Genomic DNA, 26,617 nt, shown 5'->3' with positions numbered 1-26,617 from the left:
TAATTACACTTTGGATGGTGTATCAATACACCCAGTCACTACCAAGAATTACAGGTATCACCTCTTGCACTGAGATGCAGTGGCTTAGATGGCTGTGCCACTCGGGAGCCTGAGTGTTTTGGGTGTGCTTGTAATCGTTAATGACTGGGAAGGTGGTCAGGATAAAAAAAATAAACAAATTGATTTAAGCGCAGGCAAAATCCTAGATGAAAACCTGGTTCAGTCTGATTTTCACCAGACAATGGTGAGATGAATTCACCTTTCAACAGGACAATGGTGAGATGAATTCACCTTCAACAGACAATGGTGAGATGAATTCACCTTTCAACAGGACAATGGTGAGATGAATTCACCTTTCAACAGACAATGGTGAGATAAATTCACCTTTCAACAGACAATGGTGATATGAATTCACTTTCAACAGGACAATGGTGAGATTAATTCACCTTTCACCAGACAATGGTGAGATTAATTCACTTTCAACAGGACAATGGCGAGATTAATTCACCTTTCACCAGACAATGGTGAGATGAATTCACCTTTCACCAGACAATGGTGAGATGAATTCACCTTTCACCAGACAATGGTGAGATTAATTCACCTTTCAACAGACAAGAACCTAAAACACCAGGATAATTCTACACTGGAGGTGATTACCAAAACGACAGTGAATGTTCCTGATTGGACGAGTTACAGTTTTGATAAAAATCTGCTTGAAAATCTAAGGCCAGACTTGTAAACAGTTGTCTAGCAACGAACAATACCAATTTGACAGATAATAATAATGGGAAAATTTTGTACAATCCAGGTTGTTCAAAGCTCTTAGAGATTTACCCAGAAAGACTAACAGCTGTAATCAATCTTAGAGACTTACCCAGAAAGACTAACAGCTGTAATCAATCTTAGAGACTTACCCAGAAAGACTAACAGCTGTAATCAATCTTAGAGACTTACCCAGAAAGACTAACAGCTGTAATCGCTGCCAAAGGTGATTCTAACATGTATTGACTCAGGGGTGTGAATTCTTACGTACATGAGATATTTCTGTATTTCATTTTCAATACATTTGCAAACATTTCTAAAAATACTTTTTTCTCCACTTTGTCATGACGGGGTATTGTGTGTAGATGGGTGAGAATAAAAATATATTTAATCCGTTTTGAATTCAGGGCTGTAACACAACAACATGTGGAATAAGTCAAGAGGTACGAATACTCTCTGAAGGCACTGTATATTTAGGGTTCTGATGGGGTGTGACAGTGGAACTAAGCTCATGAAGTTATATTCTTCAACAATCAACGGGTACCATTCATTTATAAGTCCAAAAATGGATGTAGAAACAGCTGATTGTCCCTTTTTACATGTATTCGGCTATGTATTTGTCATTACATTTCATGATTAAAAGGGCATGAGAGGAATAAGTTGTGTGTGATTTGTAAAACTACACCTGGAAATAAGGGAGAAGTTTTTAATATGAAATGAAATAAACATCAGAATTCAACAGCTCAAGCAGTAATCAAGTGGTTTAAATCAGATTATTTTCTTACATTTGAAAATCTCCAGAGAAAATGAACATAACAGTAATACAATAATACATGTATTGACCTTTATTGGATCTACTATTATTCATTCTATTGTATTGAAATCAGACATTTCAGAATTTGCTGGGAGAAGTAATCAACATGTCGACAATGACGAGCAGTTGACACCTGCAGACTAGAATCTAAAGACTAAGCATTCGTTTAAAGATTTCGGCATGATGAACGACACATTTAGCTTTCATTGTTTATTCCTATTCCAAGTACTCTGGTGCAACATTTGATACATTTTTATTATAGCCATACATTTTCTACTATTAATCTATTTTAATTTTAATTACTGTATCATGCTAGAATTATAATCAAACCATTCATGAGCTAAATTTAAGAAGTTGACTAGCTACTTGTATGCAGATCATGTAGCCTCAAACCGCAATCGTTTTGTGTTTCAATTGCGCTTGATAAATGTACACCATTTTGCTCTGAACACAATTCACTCTATTTTATGAATGAGACGAGGCAAGGAAAGGGAACCGCGTAAATGTATTGGTTTGGTCCCATCACGGGGGTGAGGGGGCGTGGTGTTTGATACCTAACCAGGAAATGACGACACCAGTTAACACGCGGAAGTTCTGTGTTAGTTGACGATGACGTTTGCCTGAGACAAAAAATGTGCCTTGCTTCAGCTAACGGGATGAATTAACTAGTGTGCTACCGAAGAGATTCGTTGAAAACTGCAGCAAACACGTAAGGGAAATAATTGAGTGTAAGTAGAGACGGCAGTCGTATAAGCTTCGTTTATTTGGCTACTGAAATGGCTAGATATCTAGCTAGGCTCAGGTTAGGACTGGAGCTATCCAACACAACTGTCATTTGGCTAGCCAACACTTTACCAGAATGCAACACGGACACCTGTTTATAATAGTCCAATAACTAATCAGCTAGCGAACTAACTCTAACCAGCCCTATTAACTGCTGCTAACTAGGTAGATAACTAATGGTACGTGCCAGGCCCACAAGTTTGTTGAAACTTGCATGCTAATTGTGCTAGCTAGCTGGGTTGCATTGTATGGACCCCAATCAACAATATTAAGATGTCCTTTTAAAGGCGCTTCATGGTCAATCTGGCGGTGCGGTATTTACGGTGATACGGTCTCTGCAGAAGTCATGGCGTTAATACTTGTTGCGCTTCGTAGAGCAGCTGTGTGGAAGGAAGATGTGAAGGAAGCGAGTTTGTGTTTATACAGGGACTTCCCGCCCTCACCTACAGTCAACCAATCATGTCAATGCGGAACTATACGGAGCCCTCCTCGTTATTACGAGGTGCCTGGCGAGGTGGTGGCCTCTTCATGCCTCCAGAGGTTCAGCAACATGCGTCTCATCCATATTGCGCCTCCGACCACATTTTAGATTAAACATACATTGGATTTAATCCAGATGAAAGCGTCAGTACACATCAGATACACCTATAGAGATAGACCAATCAACCTGCACATGTCCTCTACTGTATGCTTATTGTTATTGTTGAATGTATGGCTATTTTGACACTTGGTTATTGTTGTTACTGTTATACCGTTGACAATTTTGATTCTCATTTTTATTTTTATATTGTAAATATGCAAAATAAGCGTTGGTAATATGTGCATTGTTACAACTCAGGAATCCCCACCCGGTTGACTACTTTAAAATGGCGGAACTATGGTGGAAGCCCTTCATGGTGCTGCCCGTGCTTAAATGGCCCTTTGGCCACTAGAGGCCTCTATCATTCTCTATGGCTACACTATCTAGCTAGCTGCCAGGCTGTAGTGAGCTGTCACAGTTCACGTCAAATTGTATTTGTCTCATGCTTCGTAAACAACAGGTGTAAAACTAACCATGAAATAGTTACGGGTCCCTTTTCCAACAATGCAGAGTTAAAGATGACAAATACAAAAATAGTGACACGAGGAATAAATACTCGGTGAATAACGAATAACAACGTTGATAAACTCTACAGTCTCAATACGTAAGCAATGCAATCTAGCAAATCATCCACACTCAAGTCACATAGATTTGGATACATGAAAAGGCAAAACCACATGATGTTGTGTGAGGTGATTCGCTGTAACTTTAATGTTGTCAAGTAAAGGACGATCTATAACACACATTACCATGTGACTGGTTCTACCAGTTCTCTACAGTCCTGCATCTCTAGCTAGGGCAGTTCGTTTGACTGGAGGGCTTTTTGAAGGGCTGTAGGCATGGCTAGCTAAGGATAGCCCTCGGTTACCAGATATGTTATTTGGCTAGCTAAGGATAGCCCTCGGTTACCAGATGTGTTATTTGGCTAGCTAAGGATAGCCCTCGGTTACCAGATATGTTATTTGGCTAGCTAAGGATAGCCCTCAGTTACCAGATATGTTATTTGGCTAGCTAAGGATAGCCCTCGGTTACCAGATATGTTATTTGGCTAGCTAAGGATAGCCCTCGGTTACCAGATATGTTATTTGGCTAGCTAAGGATAGCCCTCGGTTACCAGATATGTTATTTGGCTAGCTAAGGATAGCCCTCGGTTACCAGATATGTTATTAGGCTAGCTAAGGATAGCCCTCGGTTACCAGATGTTGTTTGGCTAGCTAAGGATCGCCCTCGGTTACCAGATGTTATTTGGCTAGCTAAGGATCACCCTCGGTTACCAGATATGTTATTTGGCTAGCTAAGGATCACCCTCGGTTACCAGATATGTTATTTGGCTAGCTAAGGATAGCCCTCGGTTACCAGATATATTATTTGGCTAGCTAAGGATAGCCCTCAGTTACCAGATATATTATTTGGCTAGCTAAGGATAGCCCTCGGTTACCAGATAGGTTATTTGGCTAGCTTATCGATAGTTCTCGGTTACCAGATATGTTATTTGGCTAACTAAGGATAGCCCTCGGTTACCAGATATGTTATTTGGCTAGCTAAGGATAGCCCTTGGTTACCAGATATGTTATTTGGCTAGCTAAGGATAGCCCTCGGTTACCAGATATGTTATTTGGCTAGCTCAACTTGCTTTATTCAACCTTTACATTTTTTTAAAACTATGTGTTGTGACTTGGAATGACTCCTCTCCTTTCTTCCCTATTGTGTTTGTGGTCCAGGACAGAGGCAGGATGTTGGAGTCCTATGTCACGCCCCTGTTGATGACCTACGTGAACAAATACATCAAGAACCTGAAGCCCTCTGACCTGCAGCTGTCGCTATGGGGAGGAGACGTAGTACTGAGCAAGCTGGAACTGAAGCTGGATGTCCTGGAGCAGGTATGAATTCATCCTGGAATTAAACTGGAATAAAGCATATTAACACTGTAATAACCTGGTAATAACGCAGTAATAACACGGTAATAACCTGGTATTAACCTGGTATTAACCTGGTATTAACCTGGTATTAACCTGGTATTAACACGGTATTAACACTGTAATAACCTGGTATTAACACAGTAATAACACGGTAATAACCTGGTATTAACACGGTATTAACACGGTATTAACACGGTATTAACACGGTAATAACACGGTAATAACCTGGTATTAACACTGTAATAACACGGTATTAACACGAATACCCCTGTAATAACCCTGTAATACCACGGTAATAACCTAGTATTAACACTGTAATACCACGGTAATACCCCTGTAATAACAGGGTAATAACCTGGTATTAACACTGTAATAACACGGTATTAACACTAATACCCCTGTAATACCCCTGTAATACCCCTGTAATACCCCTGTAATACCCCTGTAATAACACGGTAATACCCCTGTAATAACACGATAATAACACTGTAATAACACGGTAATACCCCTGTAATAACACGGTAATACCCCTGTAATAACACAGTAATAACACTGTAATAACATGGTATTACCCCTGTAATACCCCTGTAATACCACGGTAATAACCTAGTATTAACACTGTAATACCACAGTAATAACCCTGTAATAACCCGGTATTAACACTTCAATGTCCAGGAATAACTCTTAGTAATGCTATTGACTTTGTATCTGCTCTTTTGCTGAGGTAACTTTATGAATGGAGGTCAGGTCAGTCTCTATTGGAGTCTGCTCTTTTCCTGAGGTAACTTTATGAATGGAGGTCAGGTCAGTCTCTATTGGAGTCTGCTCTTTTCCTGAGGTAACTTTATGAATGGAGGTCAGGTCAGTCTCAATTGGAGTCTGCTCTTTTCCTGAGGTAACTTTATGAATGGAGTTCAGTTCAGTCTCTATTGGAGTCTGCTCTTTTCCTGAGGTAACTTTATGAATGGAGTTCAGGTCAGTCTCTATTGGAGTCTGCTCTTTTCCTGAGGTAACTTTATGAATGGAGGTCAGGTCAGTCTCAATTGGAGTCTGCTCTTTTCCTGAGGTAACTTTATGAATGGAGGTCAGGTCAGTCTCTATTGGAGTCTGCTCTTTTCCTGAGGTAACTTTATGAATGGAGGTCAGGTCAGTCTCAGTTGGAGTCTGCTCTTTTCCTGAGGTAACTTTATGAATGGAGGTCAGGTCAGTCTCTATTGGAGTCTGCTCTTTTCCTGAGGTAACTTTATGAATGGAGGTCAGGTCAGTCTCAGTTGGAGTCTGCTCTTTTCCTGAGGTAACTTTATGAATGGAGGTCAGGTCAGTCTCAATTGGAGTCTGCTCTTTTCCTGAGGTAACTTTATGAATGGAGGTCAGGTCAGTCTCTATTGGAGTCTGCTCTTTTCCTGAGGTAACTTTATGAATGGAGGTCAGGTCAGTCTCAGTTGGAGTCTGCTCTTTTCCTGAGGTAACTTTATGAATGGAGGTCAGGTCAGTCTCAGTTGGAGTCTGCTCTTTTCCCACAAGAGGTCACTTGTTCCATCGTCCGGTGGCTAGACGTGTGTCACCCTGCCACCTGTCTGTCTGTTCCTGCTCAATAGTGACACCCAGGGACAGGGACGGGGATCCCACCAGTGCTGATGTCAAACAGTCTGTGTCCAGTGATTGATGACGCGGCTGTAACTCAACGTGGATTTTAGTGATCACTTCTGGTAGCCTAGTGGTTAGAGAGGGGGGGGGGGGGGGGGCAGGTAACCTAGTGGTTAGAGAAGGGGGGGTGGGGGGCAGGTAGCCTAGTGGTTAGAGAAGGGGGGGTGGGGGGCAGGTAGCCTAGTGGTCAGAGGATGTGGATTTTAGTGATCACTTTAGATCCAGATTTGAAACATTCTCTATTTTGCTCAATTCAATGGCTTTTGATGGTTATGTGTTCTTGTTCAGATATTGAGACCTTTTGGGGGGGCAGGTAGTCTAGTGGTTAGAGGGGGGAGGCAGGTAGTCTAGTGGTTAGAGGGGGGAGGGGGGGCAGGTAACCTAGTGGTTAGAGGGGGGAGGCAGGTAGCCTAGTGGTTAGAGGGGGGAGGCAGGTAGCCTAGTGGTTAGAGGGGGGAGGCAGGTAGCCTAGTGGTTAGAGGGGGGAGGCAGGTAGCCTAGTGGTTAGAGGGGGGAGGCAGGTAGCCTAGTGGTTAGAGGGGGGAGGCAGGTAGCCTAGTGGTTAGAGGGGGGAGGCAGGTAGCCTAGTGGTTAGAGGGGGGAGGCAGGTAGCCTAGTGGTTAGAGGGGGGAGGCAGGTAGCCTAGTGGTTAGAGGGGGGAGGCAGGTAGCCTAGTGGTTAGAGGGGGGAGGCAGGTAGCCTAGTGGTTAGAGGGGGGAGGCAGGTAGTCTAGTGGTTAGAGGGGGGAGGCAGGTAGTCTAGTGGTTAGAGGGGGGAGGCAGGTAGTCTAGTGGTTAGAGGGGGGAGGCAGGTAGCCTAGTGGTTAGAGGGGGGAGGCAGGTAGCCTAGTGGTTAGAGGGGGGAGGCAGGTAGCCTAGTGGTTAGAGGGGGGAGGCAGGTAGTCTAGTGGTTAGAGGGGGGAGGCAGGTAGTCTAGTGGTTAGAGGGGGGAGGCAGGTAGTCTAGTGGTTAGAGGGGGGAGGCAGGTAGTCTAGTGGTTAGAGGGGGGGGCAGGTAGTCTAGTGGTTAGAGGGGGGAGGCAGGTAGCCTAGTGGTTAGAGGGGGGAGGCAGGTAGCCTAGTGGTTAGAGGGGGGGGGCAGGTAGTTTAGTGGTTAGAGGGGGGAGGGGCAGGTAGTCTAGTGGTTAGAGGGGGGAGGCAGGTAGTCTAGTGGTTAGAGGGGGGAGGCAGGTAGTCTAGTGGTTAGAGGGGGGAGGCAGGTAGTTTAGTGGTTAGAGGGGGGAGGGGCAGGTAGTCTAGTGGTTAGAGGGGGGAGGGGGGGCAGGTAACCTAGTGGTTAGAGGGGGGGGGGGCAGGTAACCTAGTGGTTAGAGGGGGGGGGGGCAGGTAACCTAGTGGTTAGAGGGGGGGGGGGGGGGGGGGCAGGTAGTCTAGTGGTTAGAGGGGGGAGGGGGGGCAGGTAGCCTAGTGGTTAGAGGGGGGAGGCAGGTAGCCTAGTGGTTAGAGGGGGGAGGCAGGTAGCCTAGTGGTTAGAGGGGGGAGGCAGGTAGCCTAGTGGTTAGAGGGGGGAGGCAGGTAGCCTAGTGGTTAGAAGGGGGAGGCAGGTAGCCTAGTGGTTAGAGGGGGGAGGCAGGTAGCCTAGTGGTTAGAGGGGGGAGGCAGGTAGCCTAGTGGTTAGAGGGGGGAGGCAGGTAGCCTAGTGGTTAGAGGGGGGAGGCAGGTAGCCTAGTGGTTAGAGGGGGGAGGCAGGTAGCCTAGTGGTTAGAGGGGGGAGGCAGGTAGCCTAGTGGTTAGAGGGGGGAGGCAGGTAGCCTAGTGGTTAGAGGGGGGAGGCAGGTAGCCTAGTGGTTAGAGGGGGGAGGCAGGTAGCCTAGTGGTTAGAGGGGGGAGGCAGGTAGCCTAGTGGTTAGAGGGGGGAGGCAGGTAGCCTAGTGGTTAGAGGGGGGAGGCAGGTAGCCTAGTGGTTAGAGGGGGGAGGCAGGTAGCCTAGTGGTTAGAGGGGGGAGGCAGGTAGCCTAGTGGTTAGAGGGGGGAGGCAGGTAGCCTAGTGGTTAGAGGGGGGAGGCAGGTAGCCTAGTGGTTAGAGGGGGGAGGCAGGTAGCCTAGTGGTTAGAGGGGGGTCAGGTAGCCTATTGGTTAGAGCGTTGGGCCGGTAACCGAAAGGTTGCTGGATCGAATCCCCGAGCTGACAAGGTAGAAATCTGTTCTGTCCCCGAACAAGGCTGCTAACCCACAATTCCCTGTTAGGCCGTCATTGTAAATAATATATTTTTCTTAACTGACATGCCTAAAGGTTAATTAACAATATAAAACCCAGAATGACATCAGGGCCTTAAAGGTCTGAATATGGTCCCCAATCCAATTTATATACAGAAGGTTTCCTGTTGACTTCTTCTTGTTCAGAAGTTAGAGGAGATCGTACCCTCATGTCTGGTCAGTTGTCCACAGATGATCTCCTCTAGAGATCGTACCCTCATATCTGGTCAGTTGTCCACAGATGATCTCCTCTAGAGATCGTACCCTCATGTCTGGTCAGTTGTCCACAGATGATCTCCTGTAGAGATCGTACCCTCATGTCTGGTCAGTTGTCCACAGATGATCTCCTGTAGAGATCGTACCCTCATATCTTGACCCTACTTCCCATAGCATTGCCAGACCCAGGCTCCAACCCACTGAGCCAATGCAGTGAATTCATTTAATTGTATTCCCTGTTTCTAGGAGCTGAAACTGCCCTTTACCTTCCTGAGCGGTCACATACATGAGTTGCGTATCCACGTACCCTGGACCAAACTGGGCTCCGAGGCCGTGGTCATCACCATTAACACAATGGAGTGCATCCTCAAACTGAAGGACGGAGCGCAGGTTAGTACCGCTGGGTTTGACGTTTATACAGGAGCCCACTGATGATCGGTGCACTGCAGACAAGTGCAGTACTCCAATTTAGTGCATACTGTCATGGCATTCCGAAGCTGGTGTGTATTTCTGAGACCTTACAGTCTTGCTGTATCACTGAAAGAAGTTCAAGCCTTCCTCGATATCTTAAGGGGAGAGGTTTTTACATGACCCAAGTTAGAATCTCTGTCATATAACGTTCCACAGGAATAGACTTGGTTTAAAACGTGTTGTTGGTTTCTTCCCGATCCAACTTCCTTTCTAGACTCCTCTACCCAGAACCCTCTCTGTCTCCGCAGCAGTCCAAACAGCCCATGACTCAGTTCACCACATTCTAGACTCCTTTACCCAGAACCCCCTCTGTCCCCTCAGCAGTCCAACAGCCCCATGGCTCAGTTCACCACATTCTAGACTCCTTTACCCAGAACCCCCTCTGTCTCCGCAGCACATTCTAGACTCCTCTACCCAGAACCTTCTCTGTCTCCGCAGCAGTCCAAACAGCCCATGACTCAGTTCACTACATTCTAGACTCCTTTACCCAGAACCCCCCTCTGTCTCCGCAGCAGTCCAACAGCCCCATGGCTCAGTTCACCTCTTTCTTCGTGTTGGCTTAGGGCCTCAGACAGGTTGGTTTAGGGCCTCAGACAGGTTGGCTTAGGGTCTCAGACAGGTTGGCTTAGGGTCTCAGTCAGGTTGGCTTAGGGTCTCAGACAGGTTGGCTTAGGGTCTCAGACAGGTTGGCTTAGGGTCTCAGACAGGTTGGCTTAGGGTCTCAGTCAGGGTGCTCATTTGGACTCATTTTGACACATCGTTTCTTCGTCTTGCGTCTCCAATTCTAAGGTCTGCGTCTCCAATTGGTTTGCATGTCTACTGAGCGTCCGTAGAGCCGATTTAACCACGGTGCCTCAGAGGGGCAGATTAAAGCCGACTGGAATCACAGCCTGTTGGTGCCGTTATTTCGTTGTGTTGTAACGTTCCAACCCGGACAAAAGGGTTACAAGGTGTTAATTTGACAGGGATAAGTAGCAGCTGCTGTTATCTTCTTCATCAACGCTTAATTATTCTTGCCGAGTCTGGGGGAAGGAATCCCCTGAAGAATATAGGACAACAGAAAGAAACCCAAAAGTAACTAACTCTCAGCAGGGCTGAGTGATGTCAACTAACTCTCAGCAGGGCTGAGCGATGTCAACTAACTCTCAGCAGGGCTGAGCGATGTCAACTAACTCTCAGCAGGGCTGAGCGATGTCAACTAACTCTCAGCAGGGCTGAGCGATGTCAACTAACTCTCAGCAGGGCTGAGCGATGTCAACTAACTCTCAGCAGGGCTGAGCGATGTCAACTAACTCTCAGCAGGGCTGAGCGATGTCAACTAACTCTCAGCAGGGCTGAGCGATGTCAACTAACTCTCAGCAGGGCTGAGCGATGTCAACTAACTCTCAGCAGGGCTGAGCGATGTCAACTAACTCTCAGCAGGGCTGAGCGATGTCAACTAACTCTCAGCAGGGCTGAGCGATGTCAACTAACTCTCAGCAGGGCTGAGCGATGTCAACTAACTCTCAGCAGGGCTGAGCGATGTCAACTAACTCTCAGCAGGGCTGAGCGATGTCAACTAACTCTCAGCAGGGCTGAGCGATGTCAACTAACTCTCAGCAGGGCTGAGCGATGTCAACTAACTCTCAGCAGGGCTGAGCGATGTCAACTAACTCTCAGCAGGGCTGAGCGATGTCAACTAACTCTCAGCAGGGCTGAGCGATGTCAACTAACTCTCAGCAGGGCTGAGCGATGTCAACTAACTCTCAGCAGGGCTGAGCGATGTCAACTAACTCTCAGCAGGGCTGAGCGATGTCAACTAACTCTCAGCAGGGCTGAGCGATGTCAACTAATTCCCTGGCTGTTTTTAGAGCAGGGCCGAATGATGTCAACGAACTCCCTGGCTGTTTTTAGAGCAGGGCCGAGTGATGTCAACGAACTCCCTGGCTGTTTTTAGAGCATGGCCGAGTAATGTCAACTAACTCCCTGGCTGTTTTTATAGCAGGGCCGAGTGATGTCAACTAATCTCAGGCTGTTTTTAGAGCAGGGCTGAGTGATGTCAACTAACTCCCAGGCTGTTTTTAGAGCAGGGCCGAGTGATGTCAACCAACTCCCTGACTGTTTTTAGAGCAGGGCCGAGTGATGTCAACTAACTCCCAGGCTGAGTGACGTCAACTAACTCCCAGGTTGTTTTTAGAGCAGGGCTGAGTGATGTCAACTAACTCCCTGGCTGTTTTTAGAGCAGGGCTGAGTGATGTCAACTAACTCCCTGGCTGTTTTTAGAGCATGGCTGAGTGATGTCAACTAACTCCCAGGCTGTTTTTAGAGCAGGGCTGAGTAATGTCAACTAACTCCCAGGCTGTTTTTAGAGCAGGGCCGAGTGATGTCAACCAACTCCCAGGCTGAGTGACGTCAACTAACTCCCAGGTTGTTTTCAGGGCAGGGCTGAGTGATGTCAACTAACTCCCTGGCTGTTTTTAGAGCATGGCTGAGTGATGTCAACTAACTGTCTGGCTGTTTTTTTTAGAGCAGGGCTGAGTAATGTCAACTAACTCCCTGGCTGTTTTTAGAGCAGGGCTGAGTGATGTCAACTAACTCCCAGGCTGTTTTTTTTAGAGCAGGGCTGAGTGATGTCAACTAACTCAGTCCCTGGCTGTTTTTAGAGCAGGGCTGAGTGATGTCAACTAACTCCCAGGCTGTTTTTTTTAGAGCAGGGCTGAGTGATGTCAACTAACTCCCTGGCTGTTTTTAGAGCAGGGCTGAGTGATGTCAACTAATCCCAGGCTGTTTTTAGAGCAGGGCCGAGTGATGTCAACTAACTCCCTGGCTGTTTTTAGAGCAGGGCTGAGTGATGTCAAATAATCTCAGGCTGTTTTTAGAGCAGGGCTGAGTGATGTCAACTAACTCCCAGGCTGTTTTTAGAGCAGGGCCGAGTGATGTCAACCAACTCCCTGACTGTTTTTAGAGCAGGGCCGAGTGATGTCAACTAACTCCCAGGCTGAGTGACGTCAACTAACTCCCAGGTTGTTTTCAGGGCAGGGCTGAGTAATGTCAACTAACTCCCTGGCTGTTTTTAGAGCATGGCTGAGTGATGTCAACTAACTCCCAGGCTGTTTTTAGAGCAGGGCTGAGTGATGTCAACTAACTCCCAGGCTGTTTTTAGAGCAGGGCTGAGTAATGTCAACTAACTGTCTGGCTGTTTTTTTTAGAGCAGGGCTGAGTGATGTCAACTAACTCCCTGGCTGTTTTTAGAGCAGGGCTGAGTGATGTCAACTAATCCCAGGCTGTTTTTAGAGCAGGGCCGAGTGATGTCAACTAACTCCCTGGCTGTTTTTAGAGCAGGGCTGAGTGATGTCAAATAATCTCAGGCTGTTTTTAGAGCAGGGCTGAGTGATGTCAACTAACTCCCAGGCTGTTTTTAGAGCAGGGCCGAGTGATGTCAACCAACTCCCTGACTGTTTTTAGAGCAGGGCCGAGTGATGTCAACTAACTCCCAGGCTGAGTGACGTCAACTAACTCCCAGGTTGTTTTCAGGGCAGGGCTGAGTAATGTCAACTAACTCCCTGGCTGTTTTTAGAGCATGGCTGAGTGATGTCAACTAACTCCCAGGCTGTTTTTAGAGCAGGGCTGAGTGATGTCAACTAACTCCCAGGCTGTTTTTAGAGCAGGGCTGAGTAATGTCAACTAACTGTCTGGCTGTTTTTTTTAGAGCAGGGCTGAGTGATGTCAACTAACTCACTCCCTGGCTGTTTTTAGAGCAGGGCTGAGTGATGTCAACTAACTCCCAGGCTGTTTTTTTTAGAGCAGGGCTGAGTGATGTCAACTAACTCCCTGGCTGTTTTTAGAGCAGGGCTGAGTGATGTCAACTAATCCCAGGCTGTTTTTAGAGCAGGGCCGAGTGATGTCAAATAATCTCAGGCTGTTTTTAGAGCAGGGCTGAGTGATGTCAACTAACTCCCAGGCTGTTTTTAGAGCAGGGCCGAGTGATGTCAACCAACTCCCTGACTGTTTTTAGAGCAGGGCCGAGTGATGTCAACTAACTCCCAGGCTGAGTGACGTCAACTAACTCCCAGGTTGTTTTCAGGGCAGGGCTGAGTAATGTCAACTAACTCCCTGGCTGTTTTTAGAGCATGGCTGAGTGATGTCAACTAACTCCCAGGCTGTTTTTAGAGCAGGGCTGAGTGATGTCAACTAACTCCCAGGCTGTTTTTAGAGCAGGGCTGAGTAATGTCAACTAACTGTCTGGCTGTTTTTTTTAGAGCAGGGCTGAGTAATGTCAACTAACTCCCTGGCTGTTTTTAGAGCAGGGCTGAGTGATGTCAACTAACTCCCAGGCTGTTTTTTTTAGAGCAGGGCTGAGTGATGTCAACTAACTCCCTGGCTGTTTTTAGAGCAGGGCTTAGTGATGTCAACTAATCCCAGGCTGTTTTTAGAGCATGGCCGAGTGATGTCAACTAACTCCCAGGCTGTTTTTAAAGCAGGGCCGAGTGATGTCAACTAACTCCCTGACTGTTTTTAGAGCAGGGCCGAGTGATGTCAACTAACTCCCAGGCTGAGTGACGTCAACTAACTCCCTGACTGTTTTTAGAGCAGGGCTGAGTGATGTCAACTAACTCCCAGGCTGTTTTTAGAGCAGGGCTGAGTGATGTCAACTAACTCCCAGGCTGTTTTTAGAGCAGGGCTGAGTGATGTCAACTAACTCCCAGGCTGAGTGACGTCAACTAACTCCCTGACTGTTTTTAGAGCAGGGCTGAGTGATGTCAACTAACTCCCAGGCTGTTTTTAGAGCAGGGCTGAGTGATGTCAACTAACTTCCAGGCTGTTTTTAGAGCAGGGCCGAGTGATGTCAACTAACTCCCTGACTGTTTTTAGAGCAGGGCCGAGTGATGTCAACTAACTCCCAGGCTGAGTGACGTCAACTAACTCCCTGGCTGTTTTTAGAGCAGGGCTGAGTGATGTCAACTAATCCCAGGCTGTTTTTAGAGCAGGGCTGAGTGATGTCAACTAATCCCAGGCTGTTTTTAGAGCAGGGCTGAGTGATGTCAACTAACTTCCAGGCTGTTTTTAGAGCAGGGCCGAGTGATGTCAACTAACTCCCTGACTGTTTTTAGAGCAGGGCCGAGTGATGTCAACTAACTCCCAGGCTGAGTGACGTCAACTAACTCCCTGGCTGTTTTTAGAGCAGGGCTGAGTGATGTCAACTAATCCCAGGCTGTTTTTAGAGCAGGGCTGAGTGATGTCAACTAACTCCCTGGCTGTTTTTAGAGCAGGGCTGAGTGATGTCAACGAACTCCCTGGCTGTTTTTAGAGCAGTGCTGAGTGATGTCAACTAACTCCCTGGCTGTTTTTAGAGCAGGGCTGAGTGATGTCAACTAACTCCCAGGCTGTTTATAGAGCAGGGCTGAGTGATGTCAACTAACTCCCAGCAGGGCTGAGTGACGTCATGGTCTCTGTACAGTTGCTTTGTTATATTCTCGTCAGGTTTTCTAGAAGCTGTTGGGGGGGGAATGAAAGCGGCGTTGGCCGCTGCTTTAAAGGAGCTCTTCAATGACGAGCACATTGGGGAACTGGAGGATGACCGTGTCCTCCCATGTTATTCACCCTGCCAGAAGAAAACACTCTGCGAATGCTCTTTTTAATGTCTCTGTACATGTGTCTGGGTTTATTTCAACCAGGTCTTAGCATCAGGCAGAGAGATCAGTAGTTTTTTAATGTCTCTGTACATGTGTCTGGGTTTATTTCTTAGCATCAGGCAGAGAGATCAGTAGTTTTAGTAGTAAACGGCTATTTAAAAAAATAAAAGTGTTTGTCTTTTGTGAGTTCGGTTGTACAACTTCAAGCCGACACAATTGCTCACACTGCTCTGCAAATGTACTTTTCAGAACGAGGACTGATCGCCAGTGACCAGAAATATTCAGAGAACGTCTCGGATTGTAGTGTTGCTGGTTAGGCCTAATTCTAACACTGGTATTTTTACTATTGAACCGTAAAATGTCTTTGGCAAGTGACTAAAACTGCAGTTGAAAGCTGTGTATTGTTAGTCAGTAGTGACATTTTTACTGGGCTCACTTATTACATGAACTGTACCTTACAAATGGCACCCTGTTCCCTACATAGTGCTGTACTTTTAATCAGAGCCTTGGTCTAAAGTAGTGCACTACATAGGGGAAGAGGGTTCCATTTGGTCCTGGTCTAAAGTAGTGCACTACATAGGGGAAGAGGGTTCCATTGGGACCTGATCTAAAGTAGTGCACTATGTAGGGAAGAGCGTTCCATTGGGTCCTGGTCTAAAGTAGTGCACTATATAGGGAAAGAGGGTGCCATTTGAGACTCAAAGATCATGGTTGTCAAGACAGTCCTACTTCTCTTTCTACCGGCCCAAGCTGCATGTCTAACAGGAAGAAGGGATTATGTCCTTGTAGGTGGTCGGTATTAGAGGCAGTGATTATGTCCTTGTAGTTGGTCGGTATTAGAGGCAGTGATTATGTCCTTGGTCGGTATTAGAGGCAGTGATTATGTCCTTGTAGTTGGTCGGTATTAGAGGCAGTGATTATGTCCTTGTAGGTGGTCAGTATTAGAGGCAGTGATTATGTCCTTGTAGGTGGTCGGTATTAGAGGCAGTGATTATGTCCTTGGTCGGTATTAGAGGCAGTGATTATGTCCTTGTAGTTGGTCGGTATTAGAGGCAGTGATTATGTCCTTGTAGTTGGTCGGTATTAGAGGCAGTGATTATGTCCTTGTAGTTGGTCGGTATTAGAGGCAGTGATTATGTCCTTGTAGGTGGTCGGTATTAGAGGCAGTGACTATGTCCTTGTAGTTGGTCGGTATTAGAGGCAGTGATTATGTCCTTGGTCGGTATTAGAGGCAGTGATTATGTCCTTGGTCGGTATTAGAGGCAGTGATTATGTCCTTGTAGTTGGTCGGTATTAGAGGCAGTGATTATGTCCTTGGTCGGTATTAGAGGCAGTGATTATGTCCTTGTAGTTGGTCGGTATTAGAGGCAGTGATTATGTCCTTGTAGTTGGTCGGTATTAGAGGCAGTGACTATGTCCTTGTAGTTGGTCGGTATTAGAGGCAGTGATTATGTCCTTGGTCGGTATTAGAGGCAGGGACTATGTCCTTGTAGTTGGTCGGTATTAGAAGGAGTGATTATGTCCTTGTAGTTGGTCGGTATTAGAGGCAGTGATTATGTCCTTGGTCGGTATTAGAGGCAGTGACTATGTCCTTGGTCGGTATTAGAGGCAGTGATTATGTCCTTGGTCGGTATTAGAGGCAGTGATTATGTCCTTGTAGTTGGTCGGTATTAGAGGCTGTGAAAACCTACTTTGAGTCTTAGCAGCACCACCACTGAAACTGAACCGAAATCTGAGAACGATTACCCCCAAAATAAATATTTATAATTTATTTAGGTTTGATTTATAAATATTTTGATCGTGGGGAAAGTGTAGTATGAAAGACATTTTTGTGAGATTTATTTGTGCTGAAGAGTCTGGCTGTGGTCGTACCTATTCTATACCACCCATGCTGTTGCCAAGTAGAAAGGCAAGCTGGCCGTGTGGAGCTCAGAGAGCTGCCTACGTACCTAATGGCTCCCTATTCCCTATATAGTACACTGCTGTTAACCAGAGGCCTATGAGCCCTATGAAGATGGTAGGGTTCCAATTGGCCCTCGGCCCCCTCCTGTATGGAGTGTCTCAAGGCCAGATGTCCCCGTCACTAGAAACACATTGTAAGGGAAGTCAATTACACCTAATTATGTAGACTTCAGGCTAAAGACTCGGGGAACACATGAGCTTGAGCAGGCCAGAACTAATGTTAAATATCGTAGCATGTAGCTGGCTACTGCTGCAGAGATCGTATTTCCAGCCCTGTGGAAAGACTGGGGTCCGTACACAGCTCAGGGTCACGGCCAAGCAGTGGAATGTACTCTCATGTACAACTACTATTCTCAAAACAAGTATTTGTTACAGATGTTTTTCCTAAAGGTCCCCCCCCCCGGTCAAGAAAATGATTTTTTGGGGGGGGTGAAAATTGCAAATGACGTTTGGACAAATTTTATTCAATGTTATTCTCACCCAGGAGACACAATTTGGAGCCAAGCCAGACTTCCAACAGAAGTCCTGCTAGGCAGCGGGAGGAATTGAAATGAGCTGTCTGGAGGGCCCAGGGTACTTCTCTCCTATTTGAGGGGGAGGTAGGAGGGCTCTTTCAGTTCGGGAGGAATTGAAATGAGCTGTCTGGAGGGTCCAGGGTACTTCTCTCCTATTTGAGGGGGAGGTAGGAGGGCCCTTTCAGTTCTGACGCCAGCATAATGGACACAGCCTTTTCTTATCCTGGTGATTTGTGACATGTAATGGCCATATATTACATGGTACTGATAAAGGTATTTATTTAACTACTCATTAAAAGGATGGCAGTGGCACCCTCCTAGAGCTCAGTACCACCCGTCACTGGGAGGTACCTGGAGGGGCTTCCTACTGGTCCTCCTCAACCTGGAGGGGCTTCCTACTGGTCCTCCTCAACCTGGAGGGGCTTCCTACTGGTCCTCCTCAACCTGGAGGGGGAGGGGCTTCCTACTGGTCCTCCTCAACCTGGAGGGGGAGGGGCTTCCTACTGGTCCTCCTCAACCTGGAGGGGGAGGGGCTTCCTACTGGTCCTCCTCAACCTGGAGGGGGAGGGGCTTCCTACTGGTCCTCCTCAACCTGGAGGGGCGTCCTACTGGTCCTCCTCAACCTGGAGGGGCTTCCTACTGGTCCTCCTCAACCTGGAGGGGCTTCCTACTGGTCCTCCTCAACCTGGAGGGGCTTCCTACTGGTCCTCCTCAACCTGGAGGGGCTTCCTACTGGTCCTCCTCAACCTGGAGGGGCGTCCTACTGGTCCTCCTCAACCTGGAGGGGCGTCCTACTGGTCCTCCTCAACCTGGAGGGGCGTCCTACTGGTCCTACTCAACCTGGAGGGGCTTCCTACTGGTCCTCCTCAACCTGGAGGGGCTTCCTACTGGTCCTCCTCAACCTGGAGGGGCTTCCTACTAGTCCATACTGCTGTATATATAGTGTATGAAGGGGTGTCCATACTGCTGTATATATAGTGGATGAAGGGGTGTCCTGTATATATAGTGTATGAAGGGGTGTCCTGTATATATAGTGGATGAAGGGGTGTCCTCATACTGCTGTATATATAGTGTATGAAGGGGTGTCCTCATACTGCTGTATATATATAGTGGAATGAAGGGGTGTCCTGTATATATAGTGTATGAAGGGGTGTCCTGTATATATAGTGGATGAAGGGGTGTCCTCATACTGCTGTATATATAGTGTATGAAGGGGTGTCCTCATACTGCTGTATATATAGTGGATGAAGGGGTGTCCTGTATATATAGTATATGAAGGGGTGTCCTCATACTGCTGTATATATAGTGGATGAAGGGGTGTCCTGTATATATAGTATATGAAGGGTTGTCCTCATACTGCTGTATATATAGTGTATGAAGGGGTGTCCTCATACTGCTGTATATATAGTGGATGAAGGGGTGTCCTGTATATATAGTGGATGAAGGGGTGTCCTGTATATATAGTGGATGAAGGGGTGTCCTCATACTGCTGTATATATAGTGTATGAAGGGGTGTCCTCATACTGCTGTATATATATATAGTGTATGAAGGGGTGTCCTCATACTGCTGTATATATATAGTGGAATGAAGGGGTGTCCTGTATATATAGTATATGAAGGGGTGTCCTCATACTGCTGTATATATATAGTGGAATGAAGGGGTGTCCTGTATATATAGTGTATGAAGGGGTGTCCTCATACTGCTGTATATATATAGTGGAATGAAGGGGTGTCCTGTATATATAGTATATGAAGGGGTGTCCTCATACTGCTGTATATATAGTGTATGAAGGGGTGTCCTCATACTGCTGTATATATAGTGGATGAAGGGGTGTCCTGTATATATAGTGGATGAAGGGGTGTCCTGTATATATAGTGGATGAAGGGGTGTCCTCATACTGCTGTATATATAGTGTATGAAGGGGTGTCCTCATACTGCTGTATATATATATAGTGTATGAAGGGGTGTCCTCATACTGCTGTATATATATATAGTGGATGAAGGGGTGTCCTCATACTGCTGTATATATAGTGGATGAAGGGGTGTCCTCATACTGCTGTATATATAGTGGATGAAGGGGTGTCCTCATACTGCTGTGTATATAGTGTATGTAGGGGTGTCCATACTGCTGTATATATAGTGGATGAAGGGGTGTCCTGTATACATAGTATATGAAGGGGTGTCCTCATACTGCTGTATATATAGTGGATGAAGGGGTGTCCATACTGCTGTGTATATAGTGTATGTAGGGGTGTCCATACTGCTGTATATATAGTGGATGAAGGGGTGTCCTGTATACATAGTATATGTAGGGGTGTCCATACTGCTGTATATATAGTGGATGAAGAGGTGTCCTGTATATATAGTGGATGAAGGGGTGTCCTGTATATATAGTGTATGAAGGGGTGTCCTCATACTGCTGTATATATAGTGTATGAAGGGGTGTCCTCATACTGCTGTATATATAGTGGATGAAGGGGTGTCCTCATACTGCTGTATATATAGTGGATGAAGGGGTGTCCTCATACTGCTGTATATATAGTGGATGAAGGGGTGTCCACATACTGCTGTATATATAGTGTATGAAGGGGTGTCCTCATACTGCTGTATATATAGTGTATGAAGGGGTGTCCTGTATATATAGTGTATGAAGGGGTGTCCTGTATATATAGTGTATGAAGGGGTGTCCTCATACTGCTGTATATATAGTGTATGAAGGGGTGTCCTGTATATATAGTGTATGAAGGGGTGTCCACATACTGCTGTATATATAGTGGATGAAGGGGTGTCCTGTATATATAGTGTATGAAGGGGTGTCCTCATACTGCTGTATATATAGTGTATGAAGGGGTGTCCTGTATATATAGTGGATGAAGGGATGTCCTGTATATATAGTGGATGAAGGGGTGTCCTCATACTGCTGTATATATAGTGGATGAAGGGGTGTCCTCATACTGCTGTATATATAGTGGATGAAGGGGTGTCCTCATACTGCTGTATATATAGTGTATGAAGGGGTGTCCTCATACTGCTGTATATATAGTGTATGAAGGGGTGTCCTGTATATATAGTGTATGAAGGGGTGTCCACATACTGCTGTATATATAGTGGATGAAGGGGTGTCCTGTATATATAGTGTATGAAGGGGTGTCCTCATACTGCTGTATATATAGTGTATGAAGGGGTGTCCTGTATATATAGTGGATGAAGGGATGTCCTGTATATATAGTGGATGAAGGGGTGTCCTCATACTGCTGTATATATAGTGGATGAAGGGGTGTCCTCATACTGCTGTATATATAGTGGATGAAGGGGTGTCCTCATACTGCTGTATATATAGTGTATGAAGGGGTGTCCTCATACTGCTGTATATATGGTGTATGAAGGGGTGTCCTGTATATATAGTGGATGAAGGGGTGTCCTGTATATATAGTGTATGAAGGGGTGTCCTCATACTGCTGTATATATAGTGTATGAAGGGGTGTCCTGTATATATAGTGTATGAAGGGGTGTCCTGTATATATAGTGTATGAAGGGGTGTCCTCATACTGCTGTATATATAGTGTATGAAGGGGTGTCCTGTATATATAGTGTATGAAGGGGTGTCCACATACTGCTGTATATATAGTGGATGAAGGGGTGTCCTGTATATATAGTGTATGAAGGGGTGTCCTCATACTGCTGTATATATAGTGTATGAAGGGGTGTCCTGTATATATAGTGGATGAAGGGATGTCCTGTATATATAGTGGATGAAGGGGTGTCCTCATACTGCTGTATATATAGTGGATGAAGGGGTGTCCTCATACTGCTGTATATATAGTGGATGAAGGGGTGTCCTCATACTGCTGTATATATAGTGTATGAAGGGGTGTCCTCATACTGCTGTATATATGGTGTATGAAGGGGTGTCCTGTATATATAGTGGATGAAGGGGTGTCCTGTATATATAGTATATGAAGGGGTGTCCTCATACTGCTGTATATATGGTGTATGAAGGGGTGTCCTGTATATATAGTGGATGAAGGGGTGTCCTGTATATATAGTATATGAAGGGGTGTCCTCATACTGCTGTATATATGGTGTATGAAGGGGTGTCCTGTATATATAGTATATGAAGGGGTGTCCTCATACTGCTGTATATATGGTGTATGAAGGGGTGTCCTGTATATATAGTATATGAAGGGGTGTCCTCATACTGCTGTATATATGGTGTATGAAGGGGTGTGCTGTATATATGGTGTATGAAGGGGTGTCCATACTGCTGTATATATAGTGTATGAAGGGGTGTCCTCATACTGCTGTATATATATAGTGTATGAAGGGGTGTCCTCATACTGCTGTATATATAGTGGATGAAGGGGTGTCCTCATACTGCTGTATATATAGTGGATGAAGGGGTGTCCTCATACTGCTGTATATATATAGTGTATGAAGGGGTGTCCTGTGTATATATAGTGTATGAAGGGGTGTCCATACTGCTGTATATATAGTGTATAAAGAGGTGTCCATACTGCTGTATATATAGTGGATGAAGGGGTGTCCTTACTGCTGTATATATAGTGGATGAAGGGGTGTCCATACTGCTGTATATATAGTGTATAAAGAGGTGTCCATACTGCTGTATATATAGTGGATGAAGGGGTGTCCTTACTGCTGTATATATAGTGGATGAAGGGGTGTCCATACTGCTGTGTATATATAGTGGATGAAGGGGTGTCCTGTATACATAGTATATGAAGGGGTGTCCTCATACTGCTGTATATATATATAGTATATGAAGGGGTGTCCTGTATGTATATATATATAGTATATGAAGGGGTGTCCTCATACTGCTGTATATATGGTGTATGAAGGGGTGTCCTGTATATATAGTGTATGAAGTGGTGTCCTGTATATATAGTGTATGAAGGGGTGTCCTGTATATATAGTGGATGAAGGGGTGTCCTCATACTGCTGTTTATATATAGTGTATAAAGGGGTGTCCTCATACTGCTGTATATATAGTGTATGAAGGGGTGTCCACATACTGCTGTATATATAGTGGATGAAGGGGTGTCCTGTATATATAGTGGATGAAGGGGTGTCCTCATACTGCTGTTTATATATAGTGTATAAAGGGGTGTCCTCATACTGCTGTATATATAGTGGATGAAGAGGTGTTCTGTATATATAGTGTATGAAGGGGTGTCCATACTGCTGTATATATAGTGTATAAAGAGGTGTCCATACTGCTGTATATATAGTGGATGAAGGGGTGTCCTTACTGCTGTATATATAGTGGATGAAGGGGTGTCCATACTGCTGTGTATATATAGTGGATGAAGGGGTGTCCTGTATACATAGTATATGAAGGGGTGTCCTCATACTGCTGTATATATAGTGGATGAAGGGGTGTCCTCATACTGCTGTATATATAGTGTATGAAGGGGTGTCCTGTATATATAGTAGATGAAGGGGTGTCCTCATACTGCTGTTTATATGTAGTGTATAAAGGGGTGTCCTCATACTGCTGTATATATAGTGGATGAAGAGGTGTCCTGTATATATAGTGTATGAAGGGGTGTCCTGTATATATAGTGTATAAAGGGGTGTCCATACTGCTGTATATATAGTGGATGAAGAGGTGTCCTGTATATATAGTGTATAAAGAGGTGTCCATACTGCTGTATATATAGTGGATGAAGGGGTGTCCTCATACTGCTGTATATATAGTGTATGAAGGGGTGTCCTGTATATATAGTGTATGAAGGGGTGTCCTGTATATATAGTGTATGAAGGGGTGTCCATACTGCTGTATATATAGTGGATGAAGGGGTGTCCTGTATATATAGTGTATGAAGGGGTGTCCATACTGCTGTATATATAGTGGATGAAGGGGTGTCCTGTATATATAGTGTATGAAGGGGTGTCCTGTATATATAGTGGATGAAGGGGTGTCCTCATACTGCTGTATATATAGTGTATGAAGGGGTGTCCTCATACTGCTGTATATATATAGTGGAATGAAGGGGTGTCCTGTATATATAGTGTATTAAGGGGTGTCCTGTATATATAGTGGATGAAGGGGTGTCCTCATACTGCTGTATATATAGTGTATGAAGGGGTGTCCTCATACTGCTGTATATATATAGTGGAATGAAGGGGTGTCCTGTATATATAGTATATGAAGGGGTGTCCTCATACTGCTGTATATATAGTGTATGAAGGGGTGTCCTCATACTGCTGTATATATAGTGGATGAAGGGGTGTCCTGTATATATAGTGGATGAAGGGGTGTCCTGTATATATAGTGGATGAAGGGGTGTCCTCATACTGCTGTATATATAGTGTATGAAGGGGTGTCCTCATACTGCTGTATATATATATAGTGTATGAAGGGGTGTCCTCATACTGCTGTATATATATATAGTGGATGAAGGGGTGTCCTCATACTGCTGTATATATAGTGGATGAAGGGGTGTCCTCATACTGCTGTATATATAGTGGATGAAGGGGTGTCCATACTGCTGTGTATATAGTGTATGTAGGGGTGTCCATACTGCTGTATATATAGTGGATGAAGGGGTGTCCTGTATACATAGTATATGAAGGGGTGTCCTCATACTGCTGTATATATAGTGTATGTAGGGGTGTCCATACTGCTGTATATATAGTGTATGAAGGGGTGTCCTGTATATATAGTATATGAAGGGGTGTCCTCATACTGCTGTGTATATAGTGTATGTAGGGGTGTCCATACTGCTGTATATATAGGGTATGAAGGGGTGTCCTGTATATATAGTATATGAAGGGGTGTCCTCATACTGCTGTGTATATAGTGTATGTAGGGGTGTCCATACTGCTGTATATATAGTGTATGAAGGGGTGTCCTGTATATATAGTGGATGAAGGGGTGTCCATACTGCTGTGTATATAGTGTATGTAGGGGTGTCCATACTGCTGTATATATAGTGTATGAAGGGGTGTCCTGTATATATAGTATATGAAGGGGTGTCCTCATACTGCTGTATATATGGTGTATGAAGGGGTGTCCTGTATATATAGTATATGAAGGGGTGTCCTCATACTGCTGTATATATGGTGTATGAAAGGGTGTGCTGTATATATGGTGTATGAAGGGGTGTCCATACTGCTGTATATATAGTGTATGAAGGGGTGTCCTCATACTGCTGTATATATAGTGTATGAAGGGGTGTCCTCATACTGCTGTATATATAGTGTATGAAGGGGTGTCCTCATACTGCTGTATATATAGTGTATGAAGGGGTGTCCTCATACTGCTGTATATATATATAGTGGATGAAGGGGTGTCCTCATACTGCTGTATATATAGTGGATGAAGGGGTGTCCTCATACTGCTGTATATATAGTGGATGAAGGGGTGTCCTCATACTGCTGTATATATAGTGTATGAAGGGGTGTCCTGTATATATAGTGTATGAAGGGGTGTCCATACTGCTGTATATATAGTGTATAAAGAGGTGTCCATACTGCTGTATATATAGTGGATGAAGGGGTGTCCTTACTGCTGTATATATAGTGGATGAAGGGGTGTCCATACTGCTGTGTATATATAGTGGATGAAGGGGTGTCCTGTATACATAGTATATGAAGGGGTGTCCTCATACTGCTGTATATATATATAGTATATGAAGGGGTGTCCTGTATGTATATATATATAGTATATGAAGGGGTGTCCTCATACTGCTGTATATATGGTGTATGAAGGGGTGTCCTGTATATATAGTGTATGAAGTGGTGTCCTGTATATATAGTGTATGAAGGGGTGTCCTGTATATATAGTGTATGAAGGGGTGTCCTCATACTGCTGTATATATAGTGTAGGAAGGGGTGTCCTGTATATATAGTGTATGAAGGGGTGTCCTCATACTGCTGTATATATAGTGTATGAAGGGGTGTCCTGTATATATAGTGTATGAAGGGGTGTCCACATACTGCTGTATATATAGTGGATGAAGGGGTGTCCTGTATATATAGTGGATGAAGGGGTGTCCTCATACTGCTGTTTATATATAGTGTATAAAGGGGTGTCCTCATACTGCTGTATATATAGTGGATGAAGAGGTGTCCTGTATATATAGTGTATAAAGGGGTGTCCATACTGCTGTATATATAGTGTATAAAGAGGTGTCCATACTGCTGTATATATAGTGGATGAAGGGGTGTCCTTACTGCTGTATATATAGTGGATGAAGGGGTGTCCATACTGCTGTGTATATATAGTGGATGAAGGGGTGTCCTGTATACATAGTATATGAAGGGGTGTCCTCATACTGCTGTATATATAGTGGATGAAGGGGTGTCCTCATACTGCTGTATATATAGTGTATGAAGGGGTGTCCTGTATATATAGTAGATGAAGGGGTGTCCTCATACTGCTGTTTATATGTAGTGTATAAAGGGGTGTCCTCATACTGCTGTATATATAGTGGATGAAGAGGTGTCCTGTATATATAGTGTATGAAGGGGTGTCCTGTATATATAGTGTATAAAGGGGTGTCCTCATACTGCTGTATATATAGTGGATGAAGGGGTGTCCTCATACTGCTGTTTATATATAGTGTATAAAGGGGTGTCCTCATACTGCTGTATATATAGTGGATGAAGAGGTGTCCTGTATATATAGTGTATAAAGGGGTGTCTATACTGCTGTATATATAGTGGATGAAGGGGTGTCCTGTATATATAGTGGATGAAGAGGTGTCCTGTATATATAGTGTATAAAGGGGTGTCTATACTGCTGTATATATAGTGGATGAAGGGGTGTCCTGTATATATAGTGGATGAAGAGGTGTCCTGTATATATAGTGTATAAAGGGGTGTCTATACTGCTGTATATATAGTGGATGAAGGGGTGTCCTGTATATATAGTGTATAAAGAGGTGTCCATACTGCTGTATATATAGTGGATGAAGGGGTGTCCTCATACTGCTGTATATATAGTGGATGAAGGGGTGTCCTCATACTGCTGTATATATAGTGGATGAAGGGGTGTCCATACTGCTGTATATATAGTGGATGAAGGGGTGTCCTCATACTGCTGTATATATAGTGGATGAAGGGGTGTCCTCATACTGCTGTATATATAGTGTATAA

The 26,617-nt window shown here is 44.9% G+C and overlaps 1 protein-coding gene across 6 annotated transcripts in view; it reads left to right on the top strand.

Moving 5' to 3' along the window:
* Positions 1-2,148: 2,148 nt before the first annotated feature.
* Positions 2,149-26,617, top strand: part of LOC110513475 (vacuolar protein sorting-associated protein 13B) — an 818,772-nt gene continuing 794,303 nt past the window's right edge. For 4 of the 6 annotated variants that reach the window (XM_036938036.1, XM_036938048.1, XM_036938060.1 and 1 more), the window contains exons 1-3: positions 2,149-2,304; positions 4,661-4,819; positions 9,183-9,326. In XM_036938036.1, the coding sequence (XP_036793931.1) occupies positions 4,673-4,819; positions 9,183-9,326 (291 nt within the window). In that variant the 5' untranslated portion in view covers positions 2,149-2,304; positions 4,661-4,672. The remainder of the gene's footprint in view (positions 2,305-4,660; positions 4,820-9,182; positions 9,327-26,617) is intronic. The other 2 variants (XM_036938043.1, XM_036938038.1) reach the window with 2 other exon arrangements.

This window comes from Oncorhynchus mykiss, chromosome 2, assembly GCF_013265735.2.
Source record: "Oncorhynchus mykiss isolate Arlee chromosome 2, USDA_OmykA_1.1, whole genome shotgun sequence".
Lineage (NCBI taxonomy): Eukaryota > Metazoa > Chordata > Actinopteri > Salmoniformes > Salmonidae > Oncorhynchus > Oncorhynchus mykiss.
The sequence above is the reverse complement of the archived record's forward strand: the minus strand, read 5'-3'. Positions and strand labels throughout refer to the sequence as shown.